This window comes from Lissotriton vulgaris, chromosome 9, assembly GCF_964263255.1.
Source record: "Lissotriton vulgaris chromosome 9, aLisVul1.2, whole genome shotgun sequence".
Classification (NCBI taxonomy): domain Eukaryota; kingdom Metazoa; phylum Chordata; class Amphibia; order Caudata; family Salamandridae; genus Lissotriton; species Lissotriton vulgaris.
Window position 1 is genome coordinate 507,376,007 of NC_141697.1, and position 25,273 is coordinate 507,401,279.

At 44.1% G+C, this 25,273-nt stretch overlaps 1 protein-coding gene across 1 annotated transcript in view; it reads left to right on the forward strand.

Annotated features, from left to right (window-relative positions):
* The window catches only part of TMEM260 (transmembrane protein 260), a 645,490-nt gene that overhangs the window by 291,421 nt on the left and 328,796 nt on the right, over nt 1–25,273 (forward strand). The window contains exon 5 of the mRNA XM_086937970.1: nt 589–702. Within this exon, the coding sequence (XP_086794096.1) occupies nt 589–702 (114 nt within the window). The remainder of the gene's footprint in view (nt 1–588; nt 703–25,273) is intronic.

Here is a 25,273-nt window from a genome sequence, read left to right on the forward strand (position 1 = left end):
ACGTGATACTGGAGTTCTAGTTTCTGTTATTACTGCCATTTATTACCTTTGCTGCCAAAGATGGTCAAATATTGTTATATATTTTTATTTTGCCAATTTCCCAAGAAAATAAAATAATACAGCATGCACCTCTCTTACAACCACGTTAGCTTCATTTTTAAGTTGTCCCTTTCCTAAAAAACTGTGCTTGCATTATGACCCCATTACAAGAAAAACTGAAAACAAGGAGTCGAAAGATGCTTGTGATCCCACGGTTGGGAGATGCTTGTGTGCCAATATACAGCCTATTTTTTTATTTATTTATTTCTATTTGTTGATCACCATTTTGTTTCCTATAAGTTGTCATTTCTGTGCATGTGCATGTTATTTTTATTAGGATAATACCTTGTCAGTACCCATCAAAAGCCTGAAAATGTTTGGATAGTGATAGTAGTTGAACAATATAACTTGAGAAGTCGCAGCAATGGTTGTTACTTGTGGAAAAGTAAAACATTAAAATAGGGAACATTGATCCTGCGACAATACGTTTGTAACAATATACATTCTAGTAATATTTCATGGTAACCTACTTATTTTTTTTTATTTCAGATATCTAAAGTTGGTGCATTTTTCTGTGGTCTTAGTTTATGCAATCAGCATACCATTGTACTCTATGTGCTGTGCATTGGATTATGGGTGGTGCTCCGACTGTTTCACCAGAAGGTAATTTTTGCAATATTGACAATTTACCAATTGTTCTGTTTCCGAAAGATGGTGCTATACTATACAACCATCAAAGTTTAATTTCTTACTTCTCGTCAGTTTGATTTTGGTTATTCGCTTTGGTGGCGTGTGCCACCATTTCTGCTGCCATGGCTGCATCGCCACTGCATCCCAACATTAGTCTTCCAGTAGTTTCATGCCTGCCAGCTTCCTTTGATGCAGTTGGTACCGTTGTTATCTTGATTCAGACGACCCCTCTACAGGTCTGACCTCAACTGCCCTTTTGTTAGATATGATAAATATAGCACTCAATGAAATCCAACGCTTAGAATGTATCAGGTGCAATAATTAATGCATTTTCCGAGTTTAACCCACTTAAATATGACCCAATATGCGGATTTCGGTTTTAACTGCACCCAATCCGCCTCTCAAGTATTTACTCTGCATTTTTCACCCATTAAAATTTAATAGGTAGAGCGGATGGAATCCGGTTATTACCTGGTGTGATAAGCATGGCAACACTTATAAGTGTGACTGCGCTGGGATTGCAGTTTCTCAAGGACGCGTTTAATCTAGCCTTAATGCTGCATACTTTGGTATTCCTAAAATTTTCCATCAATATTTGTTTTTTTCATTTTACATTTTTATGTAAAATGTGTTCCCGTGCTTTGGAACTGCTGACACCTACTTTCTTTTGTACATGTGTTTGCATCTAGTGTTGTGTAAACAGACATACATGTACTTTCCTACTGTACCTTTAAGTTGTAAGAAGCATTTAGCAACACTCTCAAATCGAAATTAAGGATTTCTGTTGTGTGAGATAGCAGCAAAAAGTATATCCCAATATAGATAATTTCTGTTTTATGTGTTCTCAACCTTCCTTCCCACATACATCTCCTTTTCTTAGCCCACTCACAGCCTCTGTCACTAAGCAAAGTGTGTGTCCTCTCTTAACACCTACGAATAATTTGCAAGCTGCACCCCTGGGCCTCAGAGTACATACCTACTTGGGCCACACACAGCTTATCTGCCATAAGAGTTATTCGTACTGGAGTCTGAAACTATGCACCATGAGTTCTACATACTGTAATTTGTCCACGGAAACATGCAGAGTGTTTAACATTTTGCAGCTTAATATGCTTGCAAATTGAGGCAATGGAATTCATAATATTTTGGGAATTGGTCGTACATATTGAGGATATTTGTCTGGCACAGTCCATATCAGAGCATTGCTAAAACCAAGATGAAGGAGATATGTCTGTATGTAGGAGTAGCAGAGTCCATGAGGAGATGAAGTTGGGGAAGCTGGGCTATCAAATTATTATTAAAAGCAATTTCATTGATGGATTTGAAGCTGGTAGGAAGCGAGTTCTGTTTATCTGGGCCTATTTTGTTTAGGTGTGAATTATTGGGATTATCTTTCCTAGATCTGAGAATGCTAGTTGGAAGGAACTGCTGAAATCCTGAATGAAGGATTCCTGCTGTGGTTGCCCTTGTGGGCAACTGCAGTCTTGAGCCAGAGTAGCTTTTACGATTGTCGGGATATGGCCCCGTACTACAAACTTAAAAGTAGCATGGACGTCCAATGTTGTATATTATGTAACTTGATAAGCCCTAATATATGCTCAACATAGGAGGCGTTTCCATAGTTAAACTAGATAGGATGATGGAAATTATAAGCTATGCTTGGCACAGAGTGAGACAGAGATGGTGTTAGCAGATCTTGGAAATCTGATTACTATAGATATTGAATTTGATCAATTGGTCAAATTTACCTAATAAATGGAGGAAGGGGACGTGTTTGGTGATCTTAAGAGAATCTCGCCAAGGGAAGTGGAGTTGAGTTCCTGGTGTGAAACCCACAACAGAAATTTCAGTTTTACTCACTTTAAGGAAAATCAAGTGTGTTTCATCGGGCATAATCTGATTAAAAATGCTTGTAGGTTGATTTAATGGCCTCTGTGTAGTTTTACAAATAACCGTATCATTGGCGCCCATCTGAAACTGAAGGTGGAACTAACTGCTTTATATTCCCCGAGGGGAGGGAATCATGTAGCTGCTGAAAATTATAGGGGAAAGATGGGGACCTTGAAGGGATGGCATGGTGGAGTTCAGAAGTAATTGACCAAAATTACTGGATTTTTACTTGCGGGCAGTGTTTCAATGTGAAGGAAACAGGACAGTGAAGTGTTGTGTTGTTGACTCTTGTGAAGACAGTTTGATGCTCATGTAGAATTTGAAGATCTGTGTTACAGAAAGCTACAGAGACATCTAGCAGAAAGAGAATGGCGCACTGGCCTTATTCAGAGATTTCCCCCAGTGACTGGAGGGTGTCCAGGAGAGCACTTGTATACCATCAGTTGTTCGAAAGCCAGCTTGATTTGCCCTTTAGTCAAATGGATAATGAAACATATAGAGTAAATGTCATTGTGTTGCAGCATATGAATTTTCTCAATTACCATACTTTAAGTTATATTATTCCCTATTTAATTGACTTTTATGATTTAGATAATAACTCATTAACATAAGTGCTCGTTCCAAGTTTCTTAGAATTCTAGACTCGGCGGGTAACATGAGCTATTGGGTAAATCAGGACTGCAAGAAGTACAGTGATTCAGCATATAGCATAGCTGCACCGTGGGTTTTCAGAGGTCTTATTTCCCAAGTATTGCATGGTTAAATATGTTCCTTAAACTGACCCAGAAAACAGGAGTTCCAAAATCAGTGTGAGAAGATTGATTTATGAGGTAATTCTCAAATCACGTGGAAACATTGTAATATTGTCCTAATTCTTCATCCTGGAATTACTAATCCCCGCAGTCTGAGTAATTGTGCCTGTGAAATTAGTGGTATGTTGAAAACCGGTTTGCTTTCTGATTAAACAATTTGTAAATTGATGGGTGGCATAGAAAACGTCCACTGTACACATGTTGGTAGTATCATTTGTTGGAATGTCATGGCATGCTGTGAAGACCTATTATGGTGGAAATCATTCCAGCCTTACGTGAAACCAGTTCATACCTTTTGGAATTGAAACGCTAGTCAGGAGAAAAGGTTATTAAGACAACCCCAATCTCTAAGTTGGACGAAAATGAAGCAATTACTTCCATATGCTAATTAAACTCCGAGAAATGCAAGCAAACATTTGGAAATGGCACATGACAAGATAATCCAGGTTTGTGTTGCATAAAGTGTGCTCTGCAAATGCTTATTTCAGATTTGTTCTCTGCCAACGTCTTGGTTTGACTCGTGCTTTAAATAGCTGATTCGCTGGTGTAGCGCTATTTTACCACCTCCCCAGTGGTAAATAGTTTTTCACTGAAGATTTTACTGCTTTTAGCTGGAAGTGAGGTTTCAAAACCAGGGGATTGATTCAGTTACGGACCCTAGAGGCTGGAATCTTTAAAGTAAGGAACACTGAAAGCGTACCTCTGGGACCATCAATTCTCAATTTTACTAGCAGTATTTTTGCACACAAAATCATGATTTTTAGGTACCGTATTTTCCGGCGTATAAGACGACCCGGCGTATAAGACGACCCCCTACTTTTCTTGATAAAATGTAGGTTTCATGCTGTACTCGCCGTATAAGACTACCCCCACTTCCAGCGCAGCCCAACGCAGGATGTGTATATAAGCTTAAATTCAGATGTGTGTTGCCACTGGCATTAGGTACAAGGTTTAGTTCTAATCCGTCATATTTCATTGTACACACATTGTGCGGACAGGTAAATGAGGCACATGCTCTTCTTACATACTGTTGATTGAACTTTATTACATCAGTGAAAAAGGAAACAAGCTAGTAGCACATAGTTCCCCAGAATACTTGCTATTGAGGACCAATAATAAGGCTTCCAGAGACTTGCGTTATTCGTCCAGAACTTCTGCAAACAACATGGCCTCATATTATGTACCTGGCACAAGTTTGCGAATGCTCATGCACAGGTGGACATAACCATGTGGCAACTGAAAATCCTGTCTCTTGCCACAGAAAAACAGCATCGGTCTTCTGTTAAAGTTAAGCTGCTCCATTTCCTATTGAGAAGCGGTCCGACACCTTCGGGTGAAGTCCGCGCTATGTAAAAACGCATGAAAACATACCATCAAATTTGGTACCCGGCGTATAAGACGACCCCCGACTTTCCAGAACATATAAAGGGGTTAAAAAGTCGTCTTATACGCCGGAAAATACGGTAATCCTACTGTATTGTCATATCTGTACCGGGATACATAAGACTCAAATCATCCTCGATAGACTGTTACTGAATGGTCCTGCAAGAAAAGACTGTTCTATGTTTAGACCTTCTTATCTTTGCTAAACATGTTATATCTTTTGCTCAATCTCAATTTCTATGTTACAACTCTGAGTCACTTGAGTATAAAAGTGAATGGTGTTGGTGCCAAAAATCATGAGTCTTTGAATGATTTTGTATACAAAAATATTGATGTATAATGTGCTGGATCTTGATATGTGTTTTGCTCATAGAAAAATGGTTATATGTAATGTATGCACACAAACCATATGTCAAATATAGTATTAAAAGAATTTATCATTTGAGCCTCTATAAATGAAGTGAAATTCTTCTGAAAAAGAATAATGGAAATTGTCTATCTATGTTATGGTGATTGATGCTGGAAAGACACAAAGTAAAGGTGCTGTCTATCTATCTTACAGGTTCAAACAATCAAAAATTATAGGCTTCATTTATTGAAAGTGACGCAGTTAAAATAAGAATATCCTAACTGCTAGTAAAAGTGAGAATTGATGGTCCCAGAGGTACCCTTTCAGTGTTCCTTACTTTAGCTGGGACTGAAGCAGCATTTGTTGACATTTAAAGTAAGCAACGGAACATAATACAATAACATAAAGCAGTAATACATCACAATTAAAACATAAAAGGAACAACAATAAAGAAGTCAAAACAGAACGCAGCACAATGACCACGGTACAAAGTAACATCACATACCAGTATAGTGCTAAACTACAGCATTGCATAAACAGAACATATCACAACCACAACAAAATGCAACTCTACAAATAGGCACAAACAATCTAGTCACACATTATCACATCTAGAAACTTGCTTTCATACTATGGTGGTAAAAGGTGTTTGGAGCAAATACCGCATACACTTACCAACCAGGACATGAAACCGTGCCAGTCAAAGATATATTTTGTGATCTGGCCCCTCGGTTGGATAGTTTGCTTTTGTGGTTTTAGGCCCAGATGATCGAAAAAGGTTTGTGGCGCAAATACTAAGTTTGGGATTTGCAACAGAAAAAATGTTTTGGGCCATGTACCAAACCAATTTTAGGAGTTGATAAGGATTTACTGAGTCCTTAAATGTTTTTTTTACTGCATACCGATACAGTATTTGGGATTATATTTTTAGCATCCCTTCCAACTTCCAAATCTGCATCAGGCGTATCAATGCCTTGCAACTGGAATCCTGATTGCAAACCAGTGAAAAGATGCCACTCCACTTTAGGGTGGTAGCTTATTTGCAAAAGTCAAAGAATCTCCCTTGGGCCCCTTTTACGAATGGGGATAATTGCTCGCAAGCCCCACACACAAGAGGGGGACATCTGTTAGGCCCCATATTTTCAAACATTGAGGCTGCCACTGTGGCGACCCCCACCCCTGTGGCTTGGTCTGATTATTTGCTGGTCGAAATGACCTTCCCCATATCAGAATCGTTATGTAAGAACGCCCAACGATCTGTCTATAAACAACCTTGGCGAAAGCTTAGACTAGAAGACTTCCATGCACTCTTAAGAGCAGACCCTTTGGGTCCTTTTAACAATGTCGAGGCAGAGCGGTACTGGAGATTGCTCTTCAGTCCGACCCTAAGTTGGTCCTCCTGGGAATGACGAATGAAGTTGACGTGAATCGCCCACAATTAATCTTTTTAGTACTGGCTTTGGTGGTGGCTAAAAGGGATGTGGCCAGGAAGTGGGGAGCCCTAGAATGCCCACAGCTGGAGGAGTGGCGCAGGGGCATGGACCTGTATATGGCTGCGGAGAGGGTCACGTTTAACGCAAGAGGGTGCCCCAAAAATTCGGGAGAGTATGGGGGAAGTGACGTCGATACAATGGGCTGGATGGTGGTCTTTGAAATGGTGGAGGTGGCTGGGATGCGGGGGGTGAGCGGGTTATGGGTTGCTGGCTATTACTCTATCCTCCTGAGTTACGGAATGATTAAAGTGATCGTATTGACTGTGTTACCTATTTATGTACGGGGATTCAGGGTGCTGGGGGGAGGTGGAAGGGCTCCGGGATGGGATGTGCTGAGTGATGATGACATGCTTGTTCTTCTGTTTTGCACTGAAAAATCAAATAAAGATATTTTTTTTAAAAACAATGTCAAGGCAAGCTATGAGATGTTCTGCGCCAGGATTACTCGGGCGCTTGACTCCCTTATCCCGGCGACCTGGTTTAAGTGTCACTCCCAGTAGTCTGGCCCCTGGTATAACGATGCCCAGACTATAATGAGGAAGGCGTGTAAAAGAAATGAGCGCTCATGGAGGAAAGACTATGACCCTGGAAAAAAAGCACATTACTTGGCTGAACTTAAATCATATCATAGAGCCATTTGCAAGACGCGGACGGCCTATTATGCCACCGAGATTAAACTTAGCCCTAACCCTGCCAAATTCATTTTTAAAGTCCTAAAAGATCTCAGTGCCAAGAAAACCTCTGTGCCTATAACTACTTCCAAACTCCATTGTGAAGAACTAGCCTCCTTCTTCGTGGAGAAAGTATGTGCGATCTACCGGTCCTTTCCTTCTATGACCACTTCCCGTACTTATACTCCCCCTAGACCAGGGCCGGCCTCTAGCCTTATGGTTATCCCGAAGATTTCCTACGAGGAACTGAGTAGGCCGAGTGTGAAAATTAAATCTGGCTCTCCTGCCGACCCACTTAAGCCTGCTCAGCTCAGAGAGTCCTCCTTGCTATGTCTGATGCCTTTGCGCCAGATAATTAACTCCTCCTATTCGTGCCGGCAAAATGGAAACAGGCCTGGGTTTCTCCCATTCTTAAAAATCCTACCTTAGACTCTACTAAGCCTGAGAACTTTAGGCCTATTTTTTTCCTTCCCTGGGTGGTGAAGGTTGCGGAAGCTCATGCTAACATCATACTTACCAACTTCTTGCGTTCCAATAACATTCTGGATGAAACACAACATGGCTTCAGTGCCAGTCAGAGTACAGAGTCTGAACTCCTTGCTATGACGGAACACCTGCGGACCATCCTCGACTCTGGTCAAACGGCGGCAGTGATCCTGTTGGATCTTAGTGCCGCCTTTGGCACAGTCTCGCATGAGGTTCTACTCTATCGTCTGGAGGAGGCAGGGATTTTGGACCTGGCCCTAGAATGGTTTAGATCTTTCCTGACCGGAAGATCTTTCCGTGTCTCCACCCCTCCATTCTTATCCCAGGCACATCCTATGGAGCATGGTGTCACCCAGGGCTCGGCTTGAGCCCCACATTGTTCAATCTTTATGTTCAGCCACTAGTGGCAGTCGCCAGGCAGTGGGACCTTAGAATGGTCTCATATGCGGACGACACGCAGCTGGTGGTCGCTCTAACTGAAGGTTCGTCCTTGAATGTCGCTAGATTTAAAAGCGGCCTAACGGCCGTGGCAGACTTGATGACGTCTAATTATTTGCAATTAAATGCAAACAAAACGGAAGTTCTGCTAGTTGGCAAGAACATTGACTTATAGGGTGACCAATGGTGGCCTAATGCTTTGGGTAAGGCCCCAGATCCTAAGAAAGAAGTCAAGAACTTGGGGGTGTGGATGGACTCCTCTCTTAGTTTCTGCTTCCATACTAAATAAGTTGCTGCCACATGCTTTGTCATTTTACAAGGTCTTAAACCTATTTTGAAATTCTTCGACGCATCTACTCGACAGCTTATAGTCCAGTCTACTATTCTTTCTCGCTTGGACTATGCCAGATCCCTGCTTTTGGGGGCCAACCAAGCTGAGATCACCCCGATGCAGCGTATCCAAAATACGGCAGCCAGAGCCTTAGTTGGTCTTCCTCGGTTATGTTCCACCGCCGACACCATCCGGAGGCTTCATTGGCTCCCTATGGCACAGCGCATTCAGTTTAAGGCGTTATGTCTTTCTTTTAAAATTCTGAAATCTGCTACACATAAATTGCTCTGTAACCTATTGACCCCGTATGTCCCTTCCCGTGCATTACATTCTTTGGGACAGCACTTGGTTACGGTGCCTCGGGTGAAACGCTGTCGAGCGGGAGGTCGCTCCTTCCGCTACCTGGCAGCCAAACTGTGGAACACGCTACCGGTCCAAATACGAGAACTGGATTGCCTGCTGGATTTCAGGGAAGAAGTTAAAACTCACCTCTTTCCCCTAAAATAGTTAATTTCAGCCTCGGTCAAGCTGGGCTCCGCCGTAGTAATTTGTTCTTTCAGCTGCTGTAAGCGCCGGGACGCCTCTTTGCTCGGGCAGCTGAGTGCTATAAAAGTTGTTATAACATAACATAACAGTTTCAGGAGAAGTAGGCAGTGGTCCGCGGAACCATCTGTCAACTACCACTGAAACGTTTACAAAAATATATATATTTTTCAAAGCAGACAGTTTTCTTTAAGAAAATTGGCTGCTTAATACAATCTTCATTTAAAAGCAATCATAGGCCTGGTGGTATGCTGTTCTTGTAGGCCACAATCCGTTTGATTGTGCCATATTGGAGTGACTCACAATCTGAGACCTACATATGCATTATAATTAGGTCGGTCATACTGCAACTCACTCTGATTTGGAATGTTGCAAAATGAGCTATTAGTATGTAGGTCAGATCACAAAATTGGATACGACTTGCAAAAATATTTGTTGCAATTCCAGCATGTTCTTACAATTTGCCTAAGTGTTTTCAGTAATCTTTGAAATAATTGCTACTGTATGTTGAAGTGGAAAGTGAGAATAAAAGAACCCTGACTGGAATTCTTAGTCAAGCACGGATGACTGTTCTCTTTGACATTGTGCCCATCTGCTCCAAAAGTGAGAAAGTTGTAGGGTATAGGCCTGTAAAGGCTTGATAAGATTGTGGTGTAAGACAGATTCTTCACAGCGTCATCAAGAACACCCTCCGTTATGATGCGAAACTGTTATATTTTGTGTTGTATAAAAGAAAAAAACACATTATTATGATGTAATGTGTGCAGTAGCATAAATTGGCTCTTTTTGGCACAGACTGCTTTTTGTTGAAATTGTCTCTACAGACTGTGGATTAAGGCGTGTGATTAAATTCCTGGAGGTAAAATAACTCCATATTCATAACAGAATATGTAATGTGGCTGCTGTTGGACGCTCACATTGTTTCAATAGCTCATATTTCCCTTTGGAGCCTCTCCTTTTTTAGTGCTTTGGTAGAGCATGCCTTAGTAGAATGTTGATTTTTCTTAACCATAAAAGCTGTTTTTGAGGTATTTCGTAATGGACAAACTTAGAAAATCTCTGGGACCAAAGCTTCTTTCGTGTTCTTCTGTGAAGATGGTATATTTTTTCAGATACTTACTTCATATTGTATAAATATAAAATGTATACATATTTTCTTTGTAAAGACTTCTGTTTATTTGCCTCGTCTTCCTGTTATTGTTGGGTTTCCTGTTCAATAATGTTACTTTATTTGGTACAGATCAATATAAACAACTCACAGGTTCCCTGCGAGATGTGAATTTTATGTGGATATTAAAGCTCCTTTTAATTATTCCAGATTTGTTATATCAGATGATGAGCAGGGAAAACATAGGATGCATCATGATCGAGAACGGCACTGGCTTCACATCATGGTCGAGAAGATATTTTTACTAGTTGACAGACTCTCAAGGATACAATTGAGTATCACTCACTAAATATCAGAGTGAAATAGGGTGCTAAATTGAATGAAATATCTACAGCAGCTGGAGAAATCACAGGTTTCGCACATGCTTAACCACTTCAGTTTCTTCCATCACAGATCGTGTGATTTGAGGGCTTGATAAAGCAAATACAATATGTAATAGAAAAACAAAGGCACACAGGAGCACTTTAAGAAATTGCATGTTTGGGAGCTGGACCGAATAAAAAATAGAGAACCGGATATAGAGGAGCATGGCAGCACTTAAATCGAGCAATGACCAAGGAGTAAATAGCTGGAGTAAATAGCTGGACTGGACTGGACAATTGACGTCTAGTACAAAGAGACAGGAGTGAGATGGTGACAAAGGGGATACGTCACATGGAGTGGGGCAGTGGAGGGAATTAGCCAAGTTGTAGTAAAACAGGGGTCACGAAATTGATGAGGAGCAGGAGAGTGACTAGGAACCAGACATGGAAATTATCTCGGAGCCTCTCAGATGAATGGAGTCTCCATTCCACCAAAGAGCTTCTCATCAGTTTTGCAGATTTGGTTTGATAGCTCTGTGGTTGGCAGTACCAACTCAGCTGCATCAAACAGACTGTAAACCTGCTAACTCAATATGCACCCTTCTTTGTTTGGATATTGCATGATTTAAAGGCATGATCACGAATGCCCGAGTTGACCCATGTCAAAAAAGTATAGCACTACTACAATGCTTCCTGATATGGAGACGAGTAATGTGATGCGGCACTGTAGTACTTCCCAAAGAAAATGCTAGACAATAATCTGGCAGTAAATACAATTTTTGCTGTGCACTATATGTTTTTGACTTGATTTTTGGACTTAGGATGTCTGTCATTTTGACCTCTGATACGTTAGTCTTAGTGATTAGCTCCAAATTACACGTGCATTGCTGTAAAATAGAAAGAAATATTTTGCGTTTAAATTAGTACATTTGAAACTTTGATAAGCCAGCTGTAGAGAGTGCAAAGGTGTGGAACAACTGCCCCAGGTGCGAATCGGTTTTTTTAAACTATTTTATTATACAGTTGTGCAAAGTGACCTGGGTTAACCTTTGCAGTAAGATACACTTTTGATACAGAACCTGGATCACACTGGTAAAATAGGTGGAGAATCTGTGAGAACTTTAGTCATATTCGCTAAGGTTATTGTCACTAATCACTAAGTGCATTCATATTTAAAAAGAGTCTGGGGGATAAAGCTGCCTGGAATATCAGTACAGATTAAGACTTCCTTACTTGCCTGCTCGAATAATTGCCATGGCTGGTTAAAGGAATGTGTAGACTATTTTGTCTTGCTCTATTTGGGACTTCAATGGGCGCGACTATTACGCCCAGTCTGGCCTGCATCTATGTGGGCCAGTTTGAGGAACATCACATATACCATCCGGCAAATCCCTTCTAGAGGAACATCCGCCTCTGGAGGCGATATATTGACGACGTTCTATGCATCTGGTCAGGGACTGAGGCTGTTCTTCTTGACTTTTTGAATTGGCTAAATACCTTAGACAGTTGTCTTGGGTTCACCTGGTCCTTTAGCAATCAAAAAGCTGTCTATCTGGACTTGGACATAATAGTGAGGAATGACAAACTGTGCACCAGGGTGCATCAGAAGGCTACCAACAGGAATTTCTTGTGGAACTACAATTAATTTCGTCCCCGGGCACTTAGAGATAATTTGCCCGTGGGTCAGTTTTTGCGATATAGGCGCAATTGTTCATTTACCTATGACTTTGTACAACAGTCAGAGGCATTAAGTGGAAAACCGTTGGAGAGACATTACCCCAAGAAAATTGTGAAGAATGCGAGAAAACGAGCCTTGAACACTCCACAGAGTGTGTTATTGGAGAAGAATGTCAGATCCAAAACAGAATGTCTCCCGGTGGTTATGACTTTCGATCCACTGGCAACTAAGATACACCAGGCCATCCGGAAACATTGGACTATATTATCCACAGCAGACTTCAAGATGCCCCTTCCTAGATTTGCCTTCAGAAGAGCGGTAAATTTAAAGGATAAATTGGTGCACTCTTGTATAAAATCAAGCCCTAAAGAATCGTCACTTCCTGCAGAACATCACCCGTGTGGTTCTTGTTATTTATGTGACTTGACGACAAAGACAAATAAGGTGGTGTTAGCCTATGGTAGGGTTTGGCACTTGACCATATTCACAAACTGCAACACAGTTAATGTGATCTACCGGTTGACATGTGTTTGCGGCTTGCATTACATAGGATTGACATCTAGAAAAATGAAGATCCGAATTCAAGAACACCTTAGCACGATCAGAGCAGGGAAACTCACGACAAAGCTGGTGCAACACTTTAAAAGTGAAAATCATGATATAAGATCATTGACTTGGGTTGTGTTGGAGAAAGTGGTGGGGGACTCCTGCAATATGGAAAACAATTCTATCCAAGTGAGAAGCTCGTTGGATTTCTCGAAGAAAGTGGATCAAGCAGGGCTGAATGATTGTATAGAGTGGAACAAGGTCAGCTTGTGATATATCAGGGCTCTGATATCAGGTGACCCCCTGTATGGCTAATTTGTTCAGCAGCTGGTGTCTCTTTGAGAAATCCCACATTGAGTGATTAATGAAACTGCCTCATATAAATCATTGAGAATCTAAAAGGGTAATTTTGAAGTGGAAAGATTGAAAATTAGGGTCTGTTTTGTGATTGTGTATGTGCATTATTCTGTGCACAATCCTAGGATTGTCCTCATTTACAGTATAAAGGGTTCTTCCACATAGACAGTTTCAGAATGGAAACCTATGAAATCTCATAGGGATATATTGTAGATTGTTTCATTATCGGCACCACTCTAAGATGGCGCTGGGTTTGGTATCGATCATGTGACAGGAAATCACGTGCATTGGTAAAGGAATGCTGTTTCAATACCTGCACCACTCTAAGACGGCGCTGGTGTTGACCCCGATCACGTGATATGGAATCACATTTCCACGTTACACACCCGCATTTATTGGAGGTGTGAACGTGTGGACCAAGTACACGGACGAGACAAGGCTCGGGTTAATGATTGACACGGTAAGAGTGCGTCATGTAGAATCGGTACCGGGATGTCAGGAGAGCACTTAGACTCCCAGTCCGTGTGTTTAGTCAAGTTGAGATGAGAACAGAGGGTGCCTGGCAGTTTGAAGTATAGGGGACAAGAAATGCCACACTGGTTTCAAAGTGTTAAATTGTGTTGAGAATACTGTGATTTGTACAAAATTGTGGACAGCTTATTGAGACAATAAATATTGCAAATTAACGCAGTGAGTGTCCGTCTAACAGTGAGGTAGCCGATTGGGCTGGCAGATAAATGAATATTATGAAGGAAATTATCTTACAACAGTACATATTACCTATTGGGGATTGCTGTTCAGGAGCGTAGTTTCAAGGTTATGGGCAAGAAAACTTTATCGTATGAAACATCGGATGACTGTCTCATGAGGTCTTGCCATTGTGTTTCTTTTGTTGCAGAAAATGGACAACATAAGTGTCTTGGATATGGAACAGGGCTGTTAATAATTTCATAGTCCCTGTGTGACATGGTGGCTAGCTGGTACGAGGGGCTTGGCTGCTACCCGGTAAATATTGTGTCATGGGTGCAAGTAAACATTAGATGCCGATTCTGTGCTGTCTGGTCGTGTTTTTAATGAACCTCCTCCTTTTTTACAGTCACTGTAGGTCCATAATAAGGATCCAGAAAAGGTGGACACAGTCCTTGAGCCCTGAAGAAATTGCTGCTACAGTTGAAAGGCAATGAAACATGTTGGCCCATCATTAAGTGGTTTGCACACATGCAGTATGTTTTAACTTGAATAAGCACACAGGTCTAGAATAAAAGTGGATTTGCAGTGACGGTGTGACTTATTTCAATTTTAACTGCATAGGGTTGAATTGTGTTAATTTGACACAGATGTTCACCTGTATTTCTTATGTTTCTGGACATTTAGCACAAAAATCTTATTTTTTTGTTTTGACAGGGTAGCAATCTGTGATGAGAAACGTGGGCATAACTGGTGATGATTAACCAGTCGGCCCCTTGGGTGGTACGCACGTGAAGTGCTACCTCATCTGTTCACATTTTTTCTCACAATTGTGCACATTTTGATATATATACCTGTGACAGCATGGGGAATTTCTTTTGATAACAATGACTGTTGAACTGAGAGGTTGGTTCTTTTAAACAAAATATCAAGGCTACTTTGAGTTGGGACAACACGTTTGAAAAAGAGATTGGTTGTTGTAGAGGGGTGAAATATACTCCCATGACCTACTTACAAAGTCAGGAGAATTATTTTATTGCCTTAGCAGACTAGGTCTTATTGTTGTTATTATTGCTTTATCCTGAATCTAAAGAGGACATCTGCTCCAAATGTGATTAAGGAGAGCCTTTTAATGATCCATTAGGGCAAAGAGGTCCAACTCCTTTCCAGAGAAGCGTGCATGCCTATTGGAATTCCTCTTCTGAAGTAGGAAAGGGATAAAGCGCCTTGAGATAGAGAAAATCAGTTGCAGCTGGGTATTTTGCCGTGGATATAAATCTGTGGGAAAAAAACTGCAACTGGAAACCATGCACTAGCCCTGAAGATCTAGATATTGTCATCACCTACTTTTTAAACAAAAGCATTTGTTCTTAAATTGAATATAATCGCTATCTCTTACTCTCTATAAATAGTGCCTTTTTATAGAACAGCAGAAGCAGATTGCTTTGTTTGATTTTTTTGTTTTTGATATACAAAATCTGAATTTTGCTTCAATAAGCATTCCAGTTACGTTTCCCCTTACCTTGTGATCAACAACGCTGATACCTTTTAGGTGTTTTTTTAATTATTTTCCTTTATTACATTGTTAAAAGCTATCCCTATCCTATAGGAACTACATTGTTTGGGCTTTATGGGAGCTTAGTCACAACTTACATGAACTCAGTATCTGGAATCGACTCTGTCAGATATGGAGAAAGCCATGTCTGAAAGTGAATGTCTTCATCAACATTCAACTCATGCTCCAGTGTTGCTCAGTTTAGAGCAAATAAGGGTCCCCAACAACAGTTCTAATGTCACTCTAAGCACAAGGCTGATAATTAAGTCCATATGCCATGGGGAATTTAGAGTGACCGTGTTAGAAGATCTTAAAAAGGTCACTGATTTATTGCAAGGTGACCATCAATGTTTGTTTGGGCTATACCAAAAACAAGAACGAAGAAACTCTGAACTACTACCGCTGCTAACCACCACAATGCAGAAAGAAACACAATACAATTTTGACCCAGTGACCATATTGAACAAGAATTCTCCTCCCAGTAACAAGTAGGCGTGTGTGTGCAATGTAATCATCCAGGATTCATTCCCTGGCATCTCCAAAAGCAGCATTGATATTGTACAAGATAATAGAAATAGTGTGAACTTGGGCAATAAACTACCCCTCTATTCAGCATACCATGGCAAAGCAACAACGTTGAGTAGCAGGAGTCCGAGAGATGAAAGAAATGCAACTGCATTTAATCAACGTTGCCAAGTTCAGATTGACTATAACGTTCCTACCTCAAGCATAAAAACAACAACCTATGAGGACCCCACGTGTGAGAATAGAGTTGAAAACCTCTCTGCCTGGTCTGTAATATTCTGACACATAAATTGGGAAAACCTCTGAATGTGTGGCTTTTATAGAGGGTGATAACATGGTTGGTATCAACCATACAGACATGACTAATATCAGCTGCTAGGAAAATGAAACTGAAAACCTGATAAAGTCGCAAAGGAAACTTTCTTGATTGGGGTATTGAAATAGTTCAAAATGCCGAGGGTAAGTATCCAACATGAAGAAGGCAGCTTAAGGAAAAGGAGAATGTGATTCCCCCATAATGTAAATTACATAAATGTGAGTGTCTTAAGAAGCGGTCAAGGTGCACAGCAAGCATCTAAGGAACTTGGGAACATCTCAATTACTCAAAAGAGGACTGGTGAATGTTCATTGTTGTATGATGTAACTTACCTTTACCAAGTAGGTACGTATAAATAAGGTCTATCTTTTTGGGGGACACAACCCCATTTTTTTAAATATATAAATTAATGTTCTTTTTCATTGGGGGACCCCCCTTTATTAATTACCCTTACCCACTGCTCAAACCCCCAAATACCTCTACCACCCAATAACCCTAACCAACCCATAACCCTAAAAATAACCTTTCCACGAACACCATTACCCACCTCAAAACTCAAATGTGAGCTAACTATAACTTATTCCTCCGCAATGAACTGCTTATGACCTCACATATTACATCACTCATGACATGGTCAGTGACATCGCTGATGACATAACTAATGACATCACTGATGATATAATCCAGTGAGTGTAAGTGTTTGTTTAGGAGTTTGTGGTTGTTAAACACATCTACAATACTACTACAAAAGGTAAATTAGTATACTAGGTGCACTGAGTGATAGTACTTCTAACATATATTAAGTGAATGGCTGTGTGACTGATTCCACACTTGTGAGTATGGATGTCTAAGTGGCTGTTATGTGTGTATAAGTCAGGGTTTGAAATGGGAGTCTCTAGTTGGCTGAGGTGGGTACCTTAGTCCAAATAGGGACCCTTGCTTCTAGTCAGGGAAAGGAGGGACACCCTCTTAGATAACCCTTGCTCCCCCCCCTCCCCGGAAGCTTGGCACGAGCAGACAGGCTTAACTCCAAGGCAACGTGTAAAGTATTTGCAACCACACTCCCAGTAACACAGTGATAACACCACAAATGGACACCACACTGGTTTTTATAAAAAAGCGGTATCTTCATCAAAAGGAATACGATGAGACCAAACAATAGAACTCCAACTTATGCGTATTCGTAAAATATTTCACTTTGCCGGTTATTAGGCCAGCAATCACTTATAGGTCTTGCGGTATTAGTGAGCAGTTCACAATGATCTCCTGCAGTCCTAATGCAATGCTATGCAGTTCATAATGCAGTTCGTAAAGGTAAGGCCTCGCAAGTGGGTGTACTTGTCAGGACAACAAGGCAGTTAACAAACTGTGCGCAGGCACTGAAGTGGCAGGCCTGAGATCTCTTTTTAGGGCTACTTGTTTGGGTGGCACAATCGAAATTTGCCTAGCATAGTAACGGTAAGTTTCAATTCTATTAAGGACACGGAGGCGAGGATTATGCTTTTCTCTCTTCGCTGTTTATTTCACAAAACCACATAGCAGCCAGAAAAGCAACTATTTTCTTTTCAAAATACATGTCAAGCACCCAACATAGGGTTAAACATATCAAACATGAGAAAAAATACATGGGGTAAACCACAACTCCCATCAGTCCAAGAACCATAGTCCTTTCATAGTGTCCATGACATTAAGGTAGGGCGTCCATCTTATGCTCCCTTCCTCTTTCTTCGCGCGAGACACGCCATCTCAACCTCGGTCCTGTTTCGCCTCTTTACCTAGTAGTAAAAAACAACCACAGCGTCAGCGGTGTAAAGTCCACTGGACAGTAATCAACTCAGACAATGCATAGGCAAAGGTACAGACAAACCAGCACAAGTCAACAAAATTGTTTACTTACACCAATACGGAGAGGGAGATTCCGTAGGAAAATAGGGTGGGATAATCCTCGCCTCCGTGTCCTTAATAGAATTGAAACTTACCGTTACTATGCTAGGCAAATTTCGATTCTATGTCAGGACCGGAGGCTTCAGATTATGCTTGTTTAAAGCTGACTGACCACCAGACTTGCAATAGCCACCACTGGTTTAAAGTAAAACCGTTTGAACGTGAATTCTGAGGACCAGTCCGCAGCACGCATTAGGTCCTCCAAACGCGCTCCCAAGGAGAAAGCCTTCGATGCCATGGCCCCTCTGGCCGAATGTGCTCCAAACTGTTTGGTATCAATACCTGCTTCCTGCAGCACCCTCCGCACCCAGCGGGCTATGGTGGGAGAAGACACCGCTTTACGCGGTTTGCGCAAAGCAATCAGGAGTTGCCGTTCGCCCGGAGGACGAAGTTCCAATGTCGCATCTTCATACGCTTTCAGACACTGAACAACACAAAGCTTGGGGACGTCCACAAAGGCCGGATAAGATATAGATCTCGTCGCGGACTTTGTACGACGACCCTCCGTAAAGGTAACCCCATCCGGGGAAAACACTCTCGCTGATACGTCCAAAGCTCGGACGTCAGATACTCTGCGACAAGATACCAGGCACAAGAGCATGGCTAGTTTCGCTGATAGTTCTTTCATAGAAAAGTATTTGTTCTGTTGCCACGACAGAAAAAGATTCAGAACCACATTAACATCCCAAAGTACGGAGTATCTCGGCTCTGGGGGTAGACTAAGGCGTACTACCCGAAGGAGCCTACAAACCAAAGGGTGTTCTCCTACCGGGTTCCCATCTAACGGCTCGTGCGCCGCCGAAACCGCTGAGCGTATAGAATAGATGGTCCGGTATGCCAGGCCACTCGCCGCCAGCTCCGCCAGGAAGTTCAAAATGTGAACGACGCCTGCGACCAGGGGATCCAGGTCCCGTCGAACACACCAACGAACCCACCTGGACCATGCTGACCGGTATCTCTTCGTGGTACTATTAGCCCATGCCTTTGACAAGAAGGATCCAGCCGAGCCCGAAAGTCCCGGGAGCGACCAGCGTCTCCGGAAAGTCTCCACGCCATGAGGCGGAGAGAACCCTGCGTTATCAGGTGATGTGGGATCCCTTCCGGATTGAGAAGAAGGTGAGGGAGCTGGGGGAATAGGATTGGAGAATCCCAAGAAAGTTCCAGAAGAACTGGAAACCACACTTGTGACCTCCACCACGGCGTCACCATCACCACCTCCGCCTGCTGGCGGCGAAGAAGGGCCGCCGATCTCATCACAAGGGAAGGCATAAGGCCGCCCCTGGCCCCAGTCTTGGAGGAACGCATCTGTCGCCTCCGCCAGGGGTCTGGCCTCCAACTGAAGAACCTCGGTAGCTGGAAGTCGAGGCGAGACGCAAAGAGGTCCACTGAGAACGGGCCCCATATGGTGTTCAACCAATGGAACACCCGAGTGTCCAGCTTCCACAGGCTCGAGTCCCTCAGGTATCTCGAATGCCAATCCGCCACTTGATTGGCTCGGCCTGGCAGATATTCCGCCGTCACTGATACTTGGTGGGCGAGACAATAATCCCAGAAATCCTTCGCCAGGTTCGCCACGGCTCTGGACCGAGAGCCGCCCAGATGGTTGACATAGCGGACCGCCGAAATGTTCTCCATTCTCAGAAGAACGCACAACGTCGCTGTGTCTTTGGTCCAACAATGAACCGCAAAGGAGCCTGCGAGGAGCTCCAGGCAATTGATATGGAGTTACTGCTCCTCGGATGACCAGCCTCCGCCTGTGGAGAAATTGCCGCAACGGGCGCCCCAGCCTGATTTGCTGGCGTCTGATTCTATGACCAAGTCCGGTACCGATCCGAAAATAGCTTGACCGTTCCATGCCGCCATATTGGTGAGCCACCAGGACATCTCCTCCTTCACCTCGTCGGACAGTGGAACCAACTGGTTGTAGGACGGTATGCACCTGTTACAACGCAATTTTTACTCCGCACTACCACTACAACGCAGGCATTACAACGCATACCGTTACAACGCCTTGCGCTGGGGGGCGCTCTAGGATAAGAGGTAAGTTTAATTTACTATCCAACACCTTCCCTAGGGTCCACGGGGACTGGAGTTAGAATAGTAAATTATACTTACCACTATCCAGCACCCCAAAGCGCTATGCGTTGTAGCGGTATGCGTTGTAAATACCGCGTTGTAATGGTATGCGGAGTAAAAGTATGCGTTGTAACGACATACATCCTTGTAGGACAGGCCTCGCCGGAGGTGATACGCTTTTAGGCTTTGAAGGGCCCGATAATGCAACGGACCCGGGAAGATCGCTTGGATGGAGGACGAGAGAAGGCCCACTATCCTGGCAATCTGACGTAGGGAAGTGTGTGATTTGGCGATTGTCTGTCGGAGTTCGTGTTTTATCTTGGCCATCTTCCGCGTCGGGAGACTCAAAGTGGCCCGTACCCAGTCCACTTGGAACCCCAAAAACACCATCTGCTGGGAAGGAGTCAAAACTGACTTGTCCTGATTGACAATGAACCCCAGGCTTTGCAGCAAGGTTATTGTTTGGTTGAGCTGAAGGGCCAATTTGTTGGGGCATTGAGCCTTGAGGAGGATGTCGTCCAGGTAGACAATCATCCGAATGCCCTGACTCGGAAGGACCTCCACCACTGGGCGCAACAGCTTGGTGAAACACCACGGGGCCGAGGAGAGCCCGAAAGGAAGGGCTGTGAACTTGTAGACCTGCTCCCGCCAGAGGAATTGAAGGAATCGCCTGTGCGATTGGAACCACCAAGTAAGCATCTTTGAGGTCCAGACGGACCATCCAGTCGTTGGTCAGGAGTATGTCCCTCAAAAGATGGATGCCCTCCATCTTGAAATGGTTGTAGACCAACCACCCGTTGAACTCCCGGAGATTTATCACCGGTCTCTTTCCCCCGTCCGTCTTTTCCACTAGGAAAATATTGCTGAGGAAACCTGCAGGATGCCTTGTCGACCGACAGATGGCCCCTTTCCGGCATAGCAATGAGACCTCCTCGTCGATCAACCGGGCATCCTCCCAGGAAAAAAGAATGGGACGTGGATCCCTTAATTGACATGGCTGGTCGTAAAAGTCTATATATGGAAACCGCGCACGGTTTGAAGAACCCATGCATCGTTCGTGAGCGCTGACCAATGGTCTGGAAAACAAGCCAGCCTCCCCCCTATTCGGACAGTGTCCGCCGGGATTACACTCACCGTGGGAATTGCCGCTTCCTGCGTCATTCCTGTAGTTTCCACGGCCTCCTCTGAAACGTTGCCCTCTGGACGGGTAGAAATTGTTGTAACAGGCGGAGGAATTGTATTGGCCTCTGCCGGAGCCTTGTGCTTTGTTCTGCTGGTTCTGACCGCCACCGCCGGTCGTGAGGCCCCTACCACGACCGGCACCCCTGGAAAAACGCTGGCTAAACACCCTCTTAATGGTGGATTGGGCCTTATCCAGGGATGAGAAGGTGGAGACGAACTTCCCCGGTTCTTTTATGAAAGGGTCTCCAAATAGACCGCCCTGTACCACTGCTCCTGCCTCCGAGGAGGCCAAATCCCCTAATTTGGGATCTAACTTGATCAACAAGGAGCGTCTACGCTCAGTTGAAAGGGCGCAATTAGCATTCCCCAAAAATATTACAGCTCTCTGCGCCCAATTGTATAGGATCTCTGGGGAAGTGGCGGAACCTGAGACCTTGGCTTCCTCCGCCATATCGGGAATTTTGGTTAAAGGGCCTATGGTGTCTAGCAATTTATCTTGGCATGAACGCCACGAGCGATCAATGCCCTTGCGGGGGTCCTTGACGAACTTGGCCATAAAGGTGGCCATTTTGCCGTCCAACTCCGGGGTCAAGGCCACTTTGCCCTCCAGCGTAGGTCGCGGAAACTCTCCCCTTAGGCAAGCCCGTGCCTCCTTCTCCAGCGGCTTACGTAGACGACCCGCCACGAACTTCGCGACTTTGTCGCCCGGCGCCCAGGCCGCCGACCTCGGATGAATTCTATTGTCCGGATCAAGCATCCCTGAAGCATCTTGGGGTAACTCAGTCGCTGATCCGGACGGACGCCACGAGCGCACCGAATCACCATCATCATCGTCCGTGTCCACTGGGGAGAGCCCTCCCGGTGAGGAAGGGTCTGTTGCTGTCCACGCTGAGGGACCCGGGTTTGGGAGTGACCCAGAGGGTTCAGGTCCGGTCGCCTTAGCAAGGAACGCGTCTCTGAGGCGTTCAAAGGCGTCCTTATCCACGCCCTGTGAGGCCCCCGAACCACCGTCCTTACACGCTCTTTTAGGTGCGGGGGGTTTACCCTCAGCAGAGGAGGGGGAAGCTCCGTGGGCCGCAAGGGGAATCTGGGCCAACTTAGCACACTCCTCAACTATACAGGCTGAGAGTCTATCCTCCATCGGGCCCACAATTTCCTGAACACACCTATAAATGGACTGGCCAACAGCCTCGTAAAATTCATAGTCACCCAAGTACTGGTGGGTCTCCTCCTCCTCCACGTAGAAGCCCTCTGCCATGGCTAAGGTCGAGGTTAAGGGGAGGATTTCGGAACTGGTTCCAGGTACCAGTAGGTTTGGTCCAACCCAAGGTTAGCAAAGTATTTTGGATCTGGGAACCTTCTGCCGCCTCCCTAGTGCGCTTGAAGAAAACTGCAGGAATCCGCCGTCCAACGGCAAGTGCTGAGGGTACAGCCCGTAGGCGTCAGTAGCGGTAACCCGCTGGTACAGACCCCACACGGGGCGTCAAGAGGTAATGGGGCAATACAACCCGGGATCGGGCGTCACGGTGAGGCGGCAATCAAAGGCTCCGATGCTGTCGCTCTTCTCAGCGCGACTCCCGTCAGGGGAAATTGCGCCGAGGAGAACGAGACGCGACGGCGCCCTCCAGCGGCAATGCATGCGAGCCGCAACCCCGGGGAGGTCGCCTCAGGGGCGAGAACGTCCCCGCGACAAAAGTAAAACATTTACGGGGCTCTGTGGAAGGAAACACACATGTGAAAACCCGCACTGAAGAGCCCCCGTTCAACGCAAGAAATAACCACACAGTGCCACCCCAAACAATCCCACTACAGAATTATGAGTGGAGAAAGGGAAAAAGGCACTTAACTGGCTGCGAAGCAGCGAAGAAAGAGGAAGGGAGCATAAGAGGGACGCCCTACCTTAATGTCATGGACACTATGAAAGGACTATGGTTCTTGGACTGATGGGAGTTGTGGTTTACCCCATGTGTTTTTTCTCATGTTTGATATGTTTAACCCTATGTTGGGTGATTGACATATATTTTGAAAAGAAAATAGTTGCTTTTCTGGCTGCTATGTGGTTTTGTGAAATAAACAGCGAAGAGAGAAAAGCATAATCTGAAGCCTCCGGTCCTGACATAGAATTAGTTCTGCAGGCCCACTAGTAGCATTTGCATTACGTGCCCTAGCACACATAGTGCACTTTATTAGGGACTTTACTAGTAAGACAAACATACCAATTATGGACAACCAATTACCATAATACTTTAACCTCTTAAGTGCTGTGCCTATACCAACGGCCGACGGCACCACTACCTCGGGAGTGCTGCCGTCGGCCGTTGGACGTTCCAGCTGCACCTGCGCAATGGAACGTTCAGCACTGGAGCTTGACGTTCCAAAGCAGCTAAGGTGTTAAAGAGGGAACACTTGCACTTTGACACTGATCAGCAGTGACAAAGTGCCCAAAGCATCTAAGTTGGCAACATAATGTCAGAAAAAGATCTAGGAGGAAGGCAAAAATTTTAAGGAACTTTAGCCACAAAGGGCCAAGTCCAACAGTCTGTATATGAGTAGCTCTGTAGGTGAGTTAGATGCTGTGTAAGTAGCGGTATTGATAAGTGATTGGATTTGTCAGTGGCAGTATAGGTGAGTGAGTGGCAGTGTGAGTGGCTCTATGTGGGTAAGAGGGTGTGTAAGTGACAGTGAGTGAGTGGTTGTCTGCATGGCTGTATGAGTGAGTGACTGGGTGTGTAAGTTGCTGTTTGAGTGGGTGTTTGGTTAAGTTAGTTGGTGTGTGAGTGTCTGCATTGGAGAGTAAGTGTCTGTGTGAATGACCTTATGGGTGAGTGAGCAGATGTGTGAGTTCATTTATGGATGTGCGACTGGGTATGTAAGTTAGTATGTGAGTGCTTGTATTGGTGTAAATGATTGGTTGTATGGATGAGTGAGTGGGTGTGTCAGTGACTGTGTAGGTAAGTAAATAAGTGGGTGTGTGAGTAGTTGACTGGGTCAGTGTGTGGGTATGTGACTGGCTGTACGGGTGAGTGACTGGTTGTATGGGCGATTAAATGGTTGTGTGAGGGGCTGTATGAGTGAGTATGTGAGTGCTTCTATGGGGGAGTGAGTGGGTGTGTGAGTACTCGGATGGATCTGTGAATGGGTATGTGAGTGGTTGTGCGGTGTGTAAGCGGGTGTACAAGAGGTTGTATGGGTGTGTGACTGGGTGTGTGAGTGTTTCTGTGGATGATTTCATCAGTGATGTCATTTGAGATCTCATGAGTGATGTCACTGACCATGTGATGAGTGATGCAAAATGTGAGGTCATAAGTAGTGCATTGCAGGGGCATAAGTTATACATAGCTCATGTAACTATAACTGATCATTTTCACTAGTTTTGCATGAGTGAAATCTGAGCCTAACTAGAACGTCCCTGTAACCTTTGCTTTTTTCAGTGAATTTCTAAGGTTTTTAAAATTCTATTTCCTAACTATAACATCCTTGTAAACTGGTCCCCCAAGAATCCTCGGCATCAAAGAGGATTCATCCCCCAACCAGTACTGCGCCAGGAGGCACGTTTGTAGAGTGGTGGAGAAAGGGGGCTTGGCCGCCAAAGACCTCTCCGCAATTCCACTGTGTGGGACTTACTGGAGGTAACAGGAGGGCGTGTTGTCCCCCTAGAACACTCTAGAGTGAAGGGGACTTCACCCCCAACCTGCAGTGTGCCAGAAAGCACTGTTTGTAGAGTGGTGGAGAAAGAGGATATGGCCTCCAAAGTCCTCAGCATTCACGTTCTGTGGGACTTACTGGAGGGACCCTCAACATCCAAGGGGTCT